This window comes from Pan troglodytes, chromosome 15 (assembly GCF_028858775.2).
Source record: "Pan troglodytes isolate AG18354 chromosome 15, NHGRI_mPanTro3-v2.0_pri, whole genome shotgun sequence".
Classification (NCBI taxonomy): Eukaryota; Metazoa; Chordata; class Mammalia; order Primates; family Hominidae; genus Pan; species Pan troglodytes.
The window spans coordinates 44,866,448-44,880,834 of record NC_072413.2 but is presented as its reverse complement, the minus strand read 5'-3'; the positions used below and the strand labels follow the sequence as shown (position 1 = coordinate 44,880,834).

Below are 14,387 nucleotides of genomic sequence, written 5' to 3'. Positions count from 1 at the left end.
CGACACAGAGCTTTTGATGTGAAAAACTAATACAATGCAAGGAAGATCCAATTACTGGTTTTGGGATGAAAGTTTATGTTTTCTGCAAGTTTTAATTTTGAAAGCCATCAAATATAAAAGATGCCAGGATTACTGACAAGTTTATTTTTGTCACCTTGATTTCTCAAGAGAAATTGATCTGCAAATCAAAGCTCCACATTTAGGTTTGTTTCATTCATATTTGTAGCTCATTTTTGAAGGTATCCGAGGTCCTGGAATAGAAGGTGACATTGCTATTGATGATGTATCAATTGCAGAAGGAGAATGTGCAAAACAAGACCTAGCAACTAAGAGTAAGTATCTTTGCTTGAGATTGGTTTGTTGTAACGTTAAAGTAACATTACTATTAAATTAACATTTAATTTAATTAATTTTAAAAACGGAGTTATTTTTAGTTGGTTTATTTAGAAATTTCTTATATCTAATACCCTAAAGTTTGTTCAGTTATTTTTAAAGTATTAAATTCAATTGTAGACATATTTGGCCTAAGATAAAATAGAAGTGAGATTTTGATTTAGATCTACGTAAGGCAAGTACACTTTGATTTTTAATTAAGATTTTAAAACACTTTGATATTATTTGTTTTAGAAGATTTAAAAACTTGTATTAAAATATTTGATGAACCTATATACATAGCACATATTTACAATGTAAATTGTATTAGTCAATCTTCATACTGCTATAAAGAACTGCCCAACACTGGGTAATTTATAAAAGAAAGAGATTTAATTGACTCACAGTTCAGCAAGGCTGGGAGGCCTAAGGAAACGCACAATCATGGCGGAAGGTGAAGGGGAAGCAGAGTACCTTCTTCACAAGGCAGCAAGGAGAATTGCTGAGAGAAGGGGGAAATGCCCCTTATAAAATCATCAGATCGGCCGGGCGCGGTGGCTCACGCCTGTAATCCCAGCACTTTGGGAGGCCGAGGCGGGTGGATCACAAGGTCAGGAGATCAAGACCATCCTGGCTAAGACGGTGAAACCCCGTCTCTATTTAAAAATACAAAGAAAAAATATTAGCCGGGCATGTAGTCCCTGTAGTCCCAGCTACTCGGGAGGCCGAGGCAGGAGATTGGCGTGAACGCGGGAGGCGGAGCTTGCAGTGAGCCAAGATCATGCCACTGCACTCCAGCCTGGGCGACAGAGCAAGGGTCCGTCTCAAAAACATAATAATAATAATAATAATAATAATAATAATAATAATAAATCAGATCTAGTGAAAACTCACTTTCATGAGAACAGCATAGGGGAAGCGCCCCCATGATTCGGTTACCTCCACCTGGTCTCTCACTTGAAACATGGGGATTATGCGGATTATATTTCAAGATGAGATTTGTGTGAGGACACAAAGCCTTACCATGTCAGCATAGATGCTTTTATTCGTCCAGTTTGTGAATATAGTGAATATATTTCCTGATTTAGCCAATTTTTTTTTTTTGAGACGGAGTTTTGCTCTTGTTGCCAACAGTGCAATCTCTGCTCACTGCAATCTCCGCCTCCCGGGTTCAAGTGATTCTCTTGCCTCAGCCTCCTGAGTAGCTGGGATTACAGACTCGCGGCACCACACCCCGCTAATTTTTTGTATTTTTAGTAGAGACGCGGTTTCACCATGTTGGCCAGGCTGGTCTCGAACTCCCGACCTCAGGTGGTCCACCTGCCTCGGCCTCCCAAACTGCTGGGATTACAGGCGTGAGCCACTGTGCCTGGCCTTTTGCCAGTCATTTTAACAGATTCAGCATTGTAAAGAGCCTAAATACATATATTAAGTAATGAAGTAGACCTAATATTTATGGTCTAATCTCCTATCTGCACCACAAGCTTGTTTAATAATTTGATTTTCACTTTATACCCTTTTTTGAATATTATAGTTTAATGATATATTTAATTTTATTTTTTTGTCACAGGTCCATTTTATAATAGAAGAGATATAAATAAAACATGATGAATAATGCACAAAGATTTAGAATTATGTATTTAGCTGCTTCTTAAAATCCTCATCTCCATATTTCACATTCGAAGCTATGAAATCTAAAATCATTCCTGTTAAAAATGACTGCAATTGAAGGATTATCTTAGACTCATCTGGAATCTTTTATTTTGTGGTCATATATGGAGAAAGTAATCAAACTAAATTTACACAAATTACTCATCAATTATTTAGCACATACAAAAGCATGAAAATCTATGTTGTATAAATCTAGAGCAAATCAGAGTCTTTGGTAATTTTCTATATTTAGTGAGAAACTATACCAGTCTAGATGTTGAAAGTTGAATGTATACAATTGTCCACTGATTACTCATATGAACTGAATTGACTCAATTCTTAAGTATTGTCAAAAGACAAAAACTAAGATTTTTATATAACAATGAGCCATTTTGCTCATTGTTATATAAAATGAAAATATATTAAAAAGTCATAAACTTAGTATTTCAAATAACATATTTAGTAAAAATGTATCCTTGTGTCTGTCTAGTTCTGCTTTAGAAAACCAGTAGCTATACTCTAAAGAACAGTTTTTCTAATGCACAGGAAAACATGTATTCTCCTCAAAGGAGAATAGGATTTCTTTTGAATTTCATACTATGACTGAGTGGCAGTAACATTTTATTAATTGAAGGCAGTTACAACTATATACAGAAATTTTACATTTTCATAATGTAAGCACAAATATTATAAATAAATTCAATAAATTGAATTAAACTTTTCAAAGGAAGAAAGCAAAGGAAATTATTTACTCCCTAGTGCAGAAAGAAAGCATAACTGATAAAACTAGCCACAATAAATGCCTGTGAAAGCCCATAGGGACTTCATTACTGTACAAGTTCTATTACAATATAACATTTTTATAATTAGTTTTTTTCTCTTAAACTAGCAAATCCAAGAAATGTGTGGCAGTTTTAAATATGAAAATACCCCCTATATGTATTGGGTGTATTTATATTTAAACTCTATAAATTAGGGGAAATAAATAATCTTAATTGAACACAAATAATCTATTTGGCATCAGAAAGTTTTCTGTTACATTTGTGTCATTTAATTACCATTTATTAAGTTCATTTTATGACTAGCATTTGATTGATTGATGATTATTAAATGAATATTATATTCTAAGTACAGACCAGCCTGAAGGCTGAAAGCCTCTTCCTGATTCCTCAGGCTGCCAATTCTTTCCAGGCAATAAATGGAACTATGGTCCATACCATGCAGATATAAGATTGTATGTCTCAATTTTCAAACTCAATTCTCCCCTAGATACAAGCCACTTTGCAACTTTAGCTAGGTTAATGAATTATACCTGTGTTATCCCTCCACGGTAAGGCATGCATTCTAAGAGGCATCAACTGGACACTAGGTTTTAACAGAAATCCCAATTACAGTAGGACTTTCCAGGCCGATTGGTGGAAGGGATTTTTTAGTTTGAATGGACTTCATCATGCCTCTAAAAGTTAAAATAAAGAGAAAATGATTTGTATAATTTATAGATAATGGACTGATCTAAACATGGATCATCTACTAGTTGCAATGGTTAATTTCTGTACACATAACCATCCCTTTCTGGTTTTCATTAAGATAGATTTTCTTTCAGTCTTCAAGCTTATCCACTTCAGGAAGCTTGAAAAAAAATCTACTTTTTGAAGTATTCTGATAATTTTCTCCATGTTCCTGCTTTCCTGTGGCTAGCAGAACTCTTAAGATTGAGCTCAACCACAAACCTATGTGAATATGTTATGAACAAGTATTCATAGCATATTATATCAATTCAAAATCTGTAAATCTTTTTATCAAGTGCCTTACCATATATTCATTTTCCTTTTCACTTCCCTTAGCAATGAAGCTGATAAATAAAACAAAATAAAAATAAATATTTTCCAGAAATATTTTCCATATACTTGTTTTATTATTCACCAAGGTTGTGTTAGTAGCTATGTGGAATGCTTATTGTTCTTCTTTTTTTGTTTGCATTTATTTTCCTTATATTTAGATTCCGTTGATGGTGCTGTTGGGATTTTGGTTCATATATGGCTTTTTCCCGTTATCGTCCTCATCTCTATCTTAAGTCCTCGAAGGTGACCTTATCCTGGCAGAGGCTATAAAAGATTCACCAGGCACTGGCATGAAGAAAGAGTCTTTGTAAATGGACGTTGAACAAACAAACTACCAAAGATTCCTCCACTGACTACTGACTCAAAAATAAAATAATAAAAACAAATTTTTTTAAGCACTGGGGATAAAAAGACATCATGGAAGTATAACTTATTCCAAACTAAACATAAAAGATAATCTTGACCTGAGTAGAGAAGAGACCTTCAGGTGCTTTTGTGGCTAAAAAGATTACAGCGTCATCTGGTTGAACTCTGGAAAAAAAAAAAAAATGAAAAAAGAAAAAAAAAAAGAGCTATAGAAATCCTTGTCAAAGCACAAAGTCATGGCTGGTTTTGTTTCAAATGAATAGTTTGCTTGTTACCATGGAAACCTAATGGCCTGCCAACAAAAACCTCACTGTAAACAGGGTACGTGAAGAGCTGGCATTTATTTTCCTTTCGAGAAGGTTTTCATAGAGAATTAAATAAATGTAGGCCCTTTTACCTTTGGCTGTTACCCTTCCTTGAAAATAACCCGAACTCAGAATTATTTAAAGCATTCATGTTTCTCCCCACCTTATCCCCATCCCACCTTTATTATTATTATTTTTCTCCCATGGCTAAGCTAGATTAACTGTATGCTGTCTCTTTTTGCATGCACTACTATCCAGGATGGTAAACCTGGGCTTACATATTACACAGGCTTATCGGAGTTTGCTTGCGGCCACTTGAACACCCAAACTACGTCATCTGTTCCAATGAAGAAACCAAACCACCATCTTTTATAAATTGCCATGGAAACCAAGTGCCTTCAATGAAACAAGCCTGAATAATTTTCAACTCAGAAGCTTGCACTGCTAAGAGTGGTTTGTGTAAAACTATTTTATAAACAAACTACAGAGCCTAAATGTGCAAATTACAGGCAAGACAACAAAGCCGCTTCTGAAGAAGAAAGGACCGAAGCTGCTGCGTAAGCCCATGCAGACAAGATATTTGTTGTTTAACCTCCTAGACAGCCATGGCCTTTCGGCTTATTGTCCATTAGAAAATCACTTCCATTGAGACCAGACATGGAGCAACACTTTTTTTCTTCCAGGTTATTAAATGGGTCAACCAGAGCAAAAGGTTATTAAGAATACTTAGTGCAGAAGGTGGTAAAACACAAAAGTGATTTTTTTACTCTAACCTCCATTTGAAATGAAATTGGCCCTAGCTTTAGAGGGAACAAGAAAATGTTTGGGATTGCAGTGCATACTAACTCTACAGTGGAACTGGGCCTGAAAAATCTGGCTTTATTCTAAACTCTGAGGGTAATATGCCTCTGCCCTTTAGTCAGACTCTGTGCAAATTGTGAAATATTATTTTATTATTTTACCAAGATTATAAAAACACTTTTACAAAAAAACAAAAACCTGTAAAAATGATTTTGAGCTACCTGAGGACAAATCGTATCTTTAACCAGCCAGTTTTCCAATGCATTGTAAATTTCACTTAAACCTGTTGGTTATGAAAATTTGAAGATCCTTTTCCTTAAATTATCTCAGCTTTTAACTTCATTTAAAAAGACTTTTGTCTAAGAAGAATATTATTATTATATGTTCTTTCAACACCCCAGGATTTAAAAAACTGATTATGCAAGTAATTGGAATATAAGCATTAAATTATAACATTTGCAAATATTAATATAAAAGCACAACAAAATGTAGTGGAAAATGACAAAGCTTGATTTTTTAAAACAATTCTGTAGAAATGTTTGTGCAAATTCAGTAATTCAACTTAAAATATAATTTTACATCTATGTTCAATAAAGCCTCTTTCCAGGTAAGGTATGACAAGCAGTATGTGTGTTTGTTGAGCAATGTTCACTTATCACTAAAATGAAATTAGTTATACAATTTATTGGTTACCATGGGATAAATCTTCAGTGCTCCACATACGTTAACGTCTGCAGAAAGAAATTTTAATAGGAACTCCCTGATGCACTCCCCTATATTGTAATACATGCAGAAAGCAGTTAAACCTTTGAAGGTAAAATATGAAACATATATGAACCTGGAATTTAATGTGTATTTTCAGTCAGTTCAAAAGGGGACCAGTTTGAATATTTAGGTAGTGATGGAATTGATCTGAACCAAGTCCTTTAAATTAAACATAATAAACAAATGAGTTTCGTAACTTATTTGAATGAATTAGACATCTTAAAATTTTTTCAGAGTTTCACAGTAACCCATATACTTTATCAGACCAAAGAGATTCAAGTACACAATATCTGGGGCATTTCTTTTACGTTTTACAAAATTTCTCTTCACCTTGACTTCCATTTTGTGGCAACTAGCCCCTTTTCTCCACTATCTCTTATCAGTAGATCACCCTTTTTAATTGATTTTCAGCACTCTCATTCCTGATAATAGCAATGAAAATGTTTTAGATCTAAAAGGAGACTCTTAACTCATTGCCTCTCCCTCACTTGATCTTTAAGTTGATTTCAGTGAGGCTTTTGCAAAAAAATAAAAAATAAAAAAGACTATATTCAGAATATTTGAATATACATGTGTTCTTTTCAGGTAAACAATCAAATGTCCTATTATCCTAAGTAATCCTGCACAAAGAAGTAACTGTAAGAAAAAGTTTCAATCCTACTACTAGGCATTTATAAAATACTAAAATCTTTCCTAACCTCTCAAACAGTAAGAATACACAATGCTTCAGAAGTTGATGAGAACTGGCTGGTACCACAAATTAATTTTGATTAAATTTTTTAAAAATTGCAGATGAATGTGAAGAACAAAGGGGCAATCAGAAGAAGTGCAAAGCAATCCAACTTATTGAGATGGTAATAAAATGTATATCTCAAGTGGGTTCTGGATCATTCACGTAAACCAACAAACAATTTGAATCAACGTTTTTCACTACAGATCATATGTTCAGTTGCTTTAATTGAAAGTAAATGGATAAAATGCAGAAATTTTAAAAGATTGGGATAAGTGAAATGTAAATTTTGTTAAGTAACCTCTTCTTTAATATTAGTAAAAATAATGAAACTTTTAAAACACTCATTTAGCAACTGCCTTCCTTTTCCTAATATTTTTTGTATTTATTATGAACTGGACTCACCAACATATTTTTCTTTTTCCATTTTGATAACATATTTAAAGTGTAATTTATGCCAATATTTTTTGTTCTTTTATAGAGAGGCACCAGGCAATGGAGTTTTTAATGTTGTGGAAGAAAGAATATACCATTGTAATCTCTTATTGCCAGTAATTGATCCCAATTAATTTGGAGTATTATTCTATTTCATGAGTTCAAGAATGCTTGTCTCTCTACGTGTTAACATCTCTGCAATTGGGCCTATTTTAATTGCAATTGGCAGCATTTCTTTGTAGTGATATATAAAATGCATCATAGATATAATGAAATTCACTAAAGTCACTAACATTGCCAGAAGTGCCAAACAATGCCTAATATTACTACTTTTCAACAAGCCCTAAACTGAGAAGAAAACACCCAACCATATTTGTAAGATTTACATCAAATGCTCATTGACTATGCAGTATTTAAAAATAATGCAATTTTTATTTTGTCCATTTTAAAAATCTGAGTCCTCTCTTAAGTACATTATATACATACCCAGGTACACTCTTTTTTTTTTTCTTTTTCCTGCTACGTGTTTTTTAATTCCACCACAAATCACAATATGCTATATATCCCTGTTTAAAATGTTTCCTCCTTCCGTGTTATTCACAGTACTTTGTCACAAGTTTGGCCTGCCATTAACTTTTCTTTAAGAGATTTGAAAGATGCATGGTACACCACAATGTCATGCAATAGGCTAAACTAAAGGTATTTTATTTCACACATATCACAGAATTGACTTCGGCATGGCAATGAATTATGATAGTTATAATATTGAGAATTACAACCCAGCTAGTCAGTTACATCATGTAATAGAGTAAAAGCAATTCAATTCTTTTGTATTTTAAAATATGATGAAATACAAATTACAATTGTATTAACTTTTCACCGAACATGCATTTTTATTTTAAAAACTTTATAATAAACATATATGTCAATAAAATGTGTAACTTGAAGAACAATTAATTCATTTAGTTATGTAATTAAGACTGTATGAACCTGGCTGTGGTGTTTTACATGATCGATTTTTCTTTGCTCTGATTAGTGATTTGAAAGATGATGATGGAATAATCTGATTTTTATAGATTGATTTCCAAGTATTCTTGTGAATGCGTATTATTTACCACAAAACTTTTTTTTTTAATGTGCCTTTCAAAGATCAGGGCCAATCAACAGACATTTAAACTGGAAAATCTTTACCCCAAATTAATTTGCTTCTTGGTTGATGACTACTTTTTACTAATTGTTTCATCTGTGTCTCACCAAAGCAGAAGGTACACTCTTCTTGCAACTGGGTAGTTGATGTCAATGAGGAGTTATTGCATTTTCTGTGAAAACAATAAAATCATAGGGTTCAATCCCAAGCTATTTCATTTCCTACAATGTTCCCTTTGTGGCTAATCAGTTTATTAGTTTTCTTAGCACTTATTTTTAAAAAGCAATGTCTGGCATTTTCCACTTCTATGTAGGAGAAAAGCTACCACAGAATGATCGGAACTTTTTTCAAATCTAATATAAAATGTTCTTTGCCGAATATCCACAATATTTATCAGTAAACATGTGTGTTGTTATTACATAGAAAAAGAAAGACTAAAGACTTGAAATCTGTATGTGAACTATGTCAGTTCTGAATCAATCCATATGTTCATGTCTGCTTAGAAAAAGAAGCGAGGCTTAGAAAGGGAGAAATATTCCATATATTTGTATATGGATGACTTTATTAATATATTAATTTAAAGCTTAATAAATTATGAATGGTGATATCACTACCCTGAACCTACATTGAATATATTGAAATTAGGGAACTGGAATTCAAAATGTTGAGTAGGGCAGAGGTTAAACTCTGGGTAGAAACTGAAATAGTTTTCTCGAGGAAATATTTACAACTGATTGAATTTAATTTCAATTGTACTAATTTTCCATGAGTTGAGCTAAAGTGTATTCTTATTTTTCAATAAAACAATGGGAAATTCTATAAAATAGGGATTAGCTTGTTAGTTTCAGTTCGTTTTTGTATGGCTCTTAATCGTTGTCCTGGGTTTCCAGGATATCATTTTTATTTCTTGAGTCTTATCAATATATTTAAATGTGTAAGTTTAATCAAATATACATTGTGTTAAATTTATATTGAATATTAGTTTCATTTGAAATCTCAAAGTTTAGTTTTAATTTCATTCCTTTTGGTATTTTCTTCCTGCTAAATAGTTTCAGATAGCTGTATGTTATTTTCCCTTGGATTTTTTTTCAATAAATGAAATTATGTTAAATACTCTATTACTGTTTTGGGGAAATTTCTGCTCTCAATAGCACTTAAGTTAGAAACAAAAAGATATTTAGAAAAGCAATTATGTTTGCAATTTAAGATGAACATGCCATCATTTCTTTCACTATTGAAAAGCTTTTATAGACTCAACACTGCAGTGAGCACAATTAGCCCATTAAGATATGTGTGGATTTTTACATCCTTTCTAAGGGATTATTTATAAGATTGTGTTAAACAAACAGGCACTAAAATCTTCCTGAATTAATGTGATTTAAGAATTATAACTCAGTTTAGTAACTCTGGGCTTCTGTATGATATGTGAAATAATTGCGGTTTAATGGTGCTAATGTTATTCAGGAAGATAGTTTTAATCACATATTTCATGGGGACACTAGGCTAAATGTGAGTTTTCTGGGAGAAACAAATAATATTGCTTGACAGTGATTGAATGAACCAAAGTATAAAGGGAATTCTAAAAATTAAGTTGCTTATCATTGTTTCCCTACTGACATTTTAGCTTAATTTTATCTTTATTTTTGGTATTATATATCTAAATAAACCTAAGAAATTTTGGAAATGCAGCTAAAATTAACATTAACAGACTCATTAACAGTGTTCAAAAATCAGCCCCCCAGCTGCCTTCTAACTATGTTTAATTGCTGTTTATTTTTCACTGTATTTTTTAATTGCTATTTTATTTTATTTTTTAATTCTATGTTTAATTGCTGTTTATTTTTCATTTCATTGATGTTTATTTTTCATTTTATTTTATTTTCCTTCTAACTATGTTTAATTGCTGTTTATTTTTCATATGCTATTTTAGCTGAATTAAGGATCTTACCTATATTTGTATTTCCGGTAGTCTTTAGTTGTCTACATACTTGCTTCCCAAATGAAACTGTAACCTCTTCCATCGCAAGGATGTGTCATTCACATCTTCAGTAGTCTTTATTGAACCTAGGTAAACTGTAAGTCACGGTTCTATGGAGACTACTGAATTAATGATTATCGAAATAATTTATGATTTAGAGCCATATTTAGACCAGAACTTACTCAGTTAGCCTAGAAATGAGCAGCAACTTCATCTTTCACTAATAAAATCAATGTAATTTCATAGAAGAGATCTCCTATATATTGAGAAAAAATGAGAAGCCAACTGAAGAAACAGTTTAACCATTTGCAACATAATTTTCTAGCACTTCTTAGTTTTACAGAAAACAATTGTATTTCTTAATAAAAGAGCAAATGTTAATGTTTCTGCAAAGAAAATCATTATATGTTTAAACTAAGGAAAATTAGACAAATTCTGTATATTTTGTGTTAGATATCATAATTATACATGAAAATAATACTAGGGAATCTCTATAACTAAAATGTATTAAATATAGAATATTATGCTTCATTTTACATCAGTAGGATCATATAAGCTCCAGCTAAATTCAAAATCTTAGCTCCTTTCTAGAGTTTGCTGCAGTATATATTTCTTGGAATCTAAACTTGAAGTGTAGTATACTCAGACATGCAAATATTTTTCAGAGTTGTATGATAATTTGAATTGTAAAACAAAATTTTAAAATTCAGACTATTTTAGGTAATAGTTCATGTAGCAGAAACTAGATTCTTACGAATGGAACAAAATAATAAGAAACAAATTAATTTTCAAAATTGGGAACAGTGTTGAGTAGAGAGGACTGTTAATTTTTATTATTTTAACTTGTTTCTGCTTTGAATTACACTGTTTAATTTTCAAAACTAACACAATTTAACAGGCCGATGAGTCCAAAATATAAGGATGGTATGGTGCTAATATATGGCAGCCAAATAATAATTATTAAGTAAATGAAAAATAAGTACTACAATGTCTGTTGTAAATTTTTAATGAAAGAAACATAGATCTTTCTTTTTTCAGATTTTGGTAATATCTTGTACAAGACTGAGATTTTGAATGTATCCAAAAGGCTTTTTCCAATGCAGTCATATCTGGGGGTGCTGGAAGGGTACCCATTCTGAATTAGTCCCCCCACTCTAGAATATGATGCAATTATTCTGCAGTTTGCCATTCAGTTATCCATTCCTTCATCCTTAGTGCTACTTTTTTCCATTTAGTATTCCTTTAAACTACAAATACTTTCATAAGAGAAAGATATTAGTCCCTAATAATATGGGGTACATTTTATCCGATCAAAATCTTCCCAATAACTAGAATAATAGGCTGAGATAACTTACCAGAAAGGACTATGAAAAAGAAGGAGAAGCATGCTAAAAGAAGATGTATAGGACTTGAAAGACTACATTCATTTCATAGTTTTCCTGAGAATAGGTTCAGCTTGCATGCGCAATACAGAAAATGTAGATAGAATGAGAAGAATGTCCAACTGTCAGATATATGCAGTGGATCAAAGAACAGAATTGCAGAGTTTATAGAGCAGAATCATAGACAATGAAGTCACATAGATGGGGACAATATGAATAGATATGGATAATGTAGTTTAAAATGAAATTAGTTAAATGAGTGCTCACATCAGTACAAGAGAGACAAAAGGAAAATTTTGTAATCAAATTCATTTGGTAGAGACATAAAATCTAGAAAGTGAAAATAAAGTGTTCAAATCAAGTAAGTTTGAAAAGGAGTTGCAATAAACACATTTGCAAATATTTTACCTCATGTTCTTCTTGCTTTCTCCTCTTTCCTTTTCAGTGACTATTTACATCTTGGCTTCTCTGTCCACTTTCTCTTTCCTGTGTTATGTGAAGTCACATAATGTAGGTTAGTTTACAGTAAATTTTACTTTAAGACATATTTCAACAAGCAAATTCCTGTCTCAGAGTGCTTCTGCTCACACTTTTACTCTAGCACTTTCTCATTAAGTAATTTTAATCAACTTATTTAATGTTCCTACAACTCAGTTTTTTTCTCCTGTAAAATAGGGATAATAGCTACAGTAATAATATGGTATTTTACAGGATTCATGGGAGGCTCAAACGAGATAATCTGTGAAAAGCACTTAAATAATTTCCTAGAGTATAGCAAGCATTAAAGAGCACTCTTTACTGATATGCTTCCTATTATTAGAGAAAGAAAAAGAAGAATGTTGAAAATCATGATGTCTGTTACAATGCACATGTGCCAAGTTTGGAAATGAGCATCAAGTTATTTCTACTTTCTCTAATAATATTACTTCAAGCCCATGCTTATGCTTACATTCATACACACACAGCATTTACATAATGATTTATCATTTTCAAAGTGTTCTCAAACTCATTATTTTATCTGTTCATGGGTTAGTGACTTACACGTAGTATATGTGATTCTACATATGTTGGAAGACTTACGATTTTTTTCCCACAACCCTGACTCTTACGGCATGTAGAAGGGCACCCTTTCACATGTGACCCAGGAGCAAAAAAAAAAAAAAAAAAAATATATATATATATATATATATATATAGTGCTTAATAAGCAGTGTCCCTTGTATTTTAATACCCAGTGAACCTGCATACATTAACAAATCTAAACCAACATTATTTTACGTAGCATGAAGAAGAAAAAAAAACCTGTTTTTATTGTGATTACAAGAACCACCAGTTTTAACAGTCAGTCCTATTTCAGAGATGTTAAAGTGTTTTTAAAAATTAAACATTAACTGGCCAGGCATGGTGGCTCACGCCTGTAATCCTAGCTCTTGTGTAATCCTAGCTCTTTGGGAGGTCGAGATGGGTGGATCACCTGAGGTCAGGAGTTCGAGACCAGCCTGGCCAACATGGTGAAACCCCATCTCTACTAAAAATATGAAAATTGGCTTGATGTGGTGGCAGGCGCCTGTAGTCCCAGCTACTCTCAGGAGGCTGAGGCAGGAGAATCGCTTGAACCCAGGAGGCGGAGGTTGCAGTAAGCTGAGATTGTACCATTGCACTCCAGCCTGGGCAACAGAGCAAAAACTCCTTCTCAAAAAAAATAAATAAATAAAAATAAAACATTAAAATTGATAAAATATGGCATCATTTATAATTATTCCAGCTATTCCGTTTGAATCTCATAGGAAACCTGCTTTGTGTATTAGAATGCAGCCAGATTGGGAATTTAATGTTAATCAAAACCTCCTAGGATGGTTATTGACAATTGAGATTCCAAGGTTTTGGCACCAGAGGTTTACAGTCAATAGAGATGAGGGAAGGGAGAGGGCCTAGGTTTTAAACAAGCTGCTTAAATAATTCTGGTGTATATGATCAAAAAATCAGAATTTGGTAAACATTGGTGTAGTGGAAAGAATGTACGTTCAAATCGTGATTTTACCATTAGTAGCTGTGTGACCTTATGTAGATGGTTTAAATTCTCTGTTCCTTAGTGTCCCTTGGACACACCATAGAGCAGTCTGGAGCCAGACTGCCTGGATTCTTCCTACACAATTTCCCTCCATTCCTTCATGTGTAAAAGGAGGTAGTATATTGCCTAATTTATGAGCTAATATATGTAAAACACTTAGAACATTACTGGTAAATAAGAAGTGCTACGTAAGTGTTTACTCACCTGTAAAAAAAAAGGCGCAGCAATAATAATACCCATCTCATGATGCCATGATGATTAAATGAGGTAATGCATATCAGGTATAATATTTAGCAAAGAAACCATTTTGGATTTTTTTTTTTTCAAAATAATGGCTTAATGCAGTAATCTGTCTTCTAAATAATTTTAAATTTTTTTCATGAATAACCCTTTTTTTAACCTTGTTTTATCTTGAGGATAGACAAGGAAGAATTTTCCACAATATTTTAATGATGCAAATAATTTAATATTGTTATGTAACTGACATAAATTATATTAGCCCTCAAATGAAGTAAGTTCTCTGGTATTACTTTCTAATATAAATG

At 32.5% G+C, this 14,387-nt stretch overlaps 1 protein-coding gene across 3 annotated transcripts in view; it reads left to right on the top strand.

Moving 5' to 3' along the window:
• MDGA2 (MAM domain containing glycosylphosphatidylinositol anchor 2) overlaps window positions 1-7,166 on the top strand; it is an 833,536-nt gene extending 826,370 nt beyond the window's left edge. For all 3 annotated transcript variants that reach the window (XM_016926039.4, XM_001151973.8, XM_063792901.1), the window contains 2 exons: window positions 227-332; window positions 4,022-7,166. In XM_016926039.4, coding sequence (XP_016781528.1) covers window positions 227-332; window positions 4,022-4,110 — 195 coding nt within the window. In that variant the 3' untranslated portion in view covers window positions 4,111-7,166. The remainder of the gene's footprint in view (window positions 1-226; window positions 333-4,021) is intronic.
• The last annotated feature ends 7,221 nt before the right edge of the window (window positions 7,167-14,387 follow it).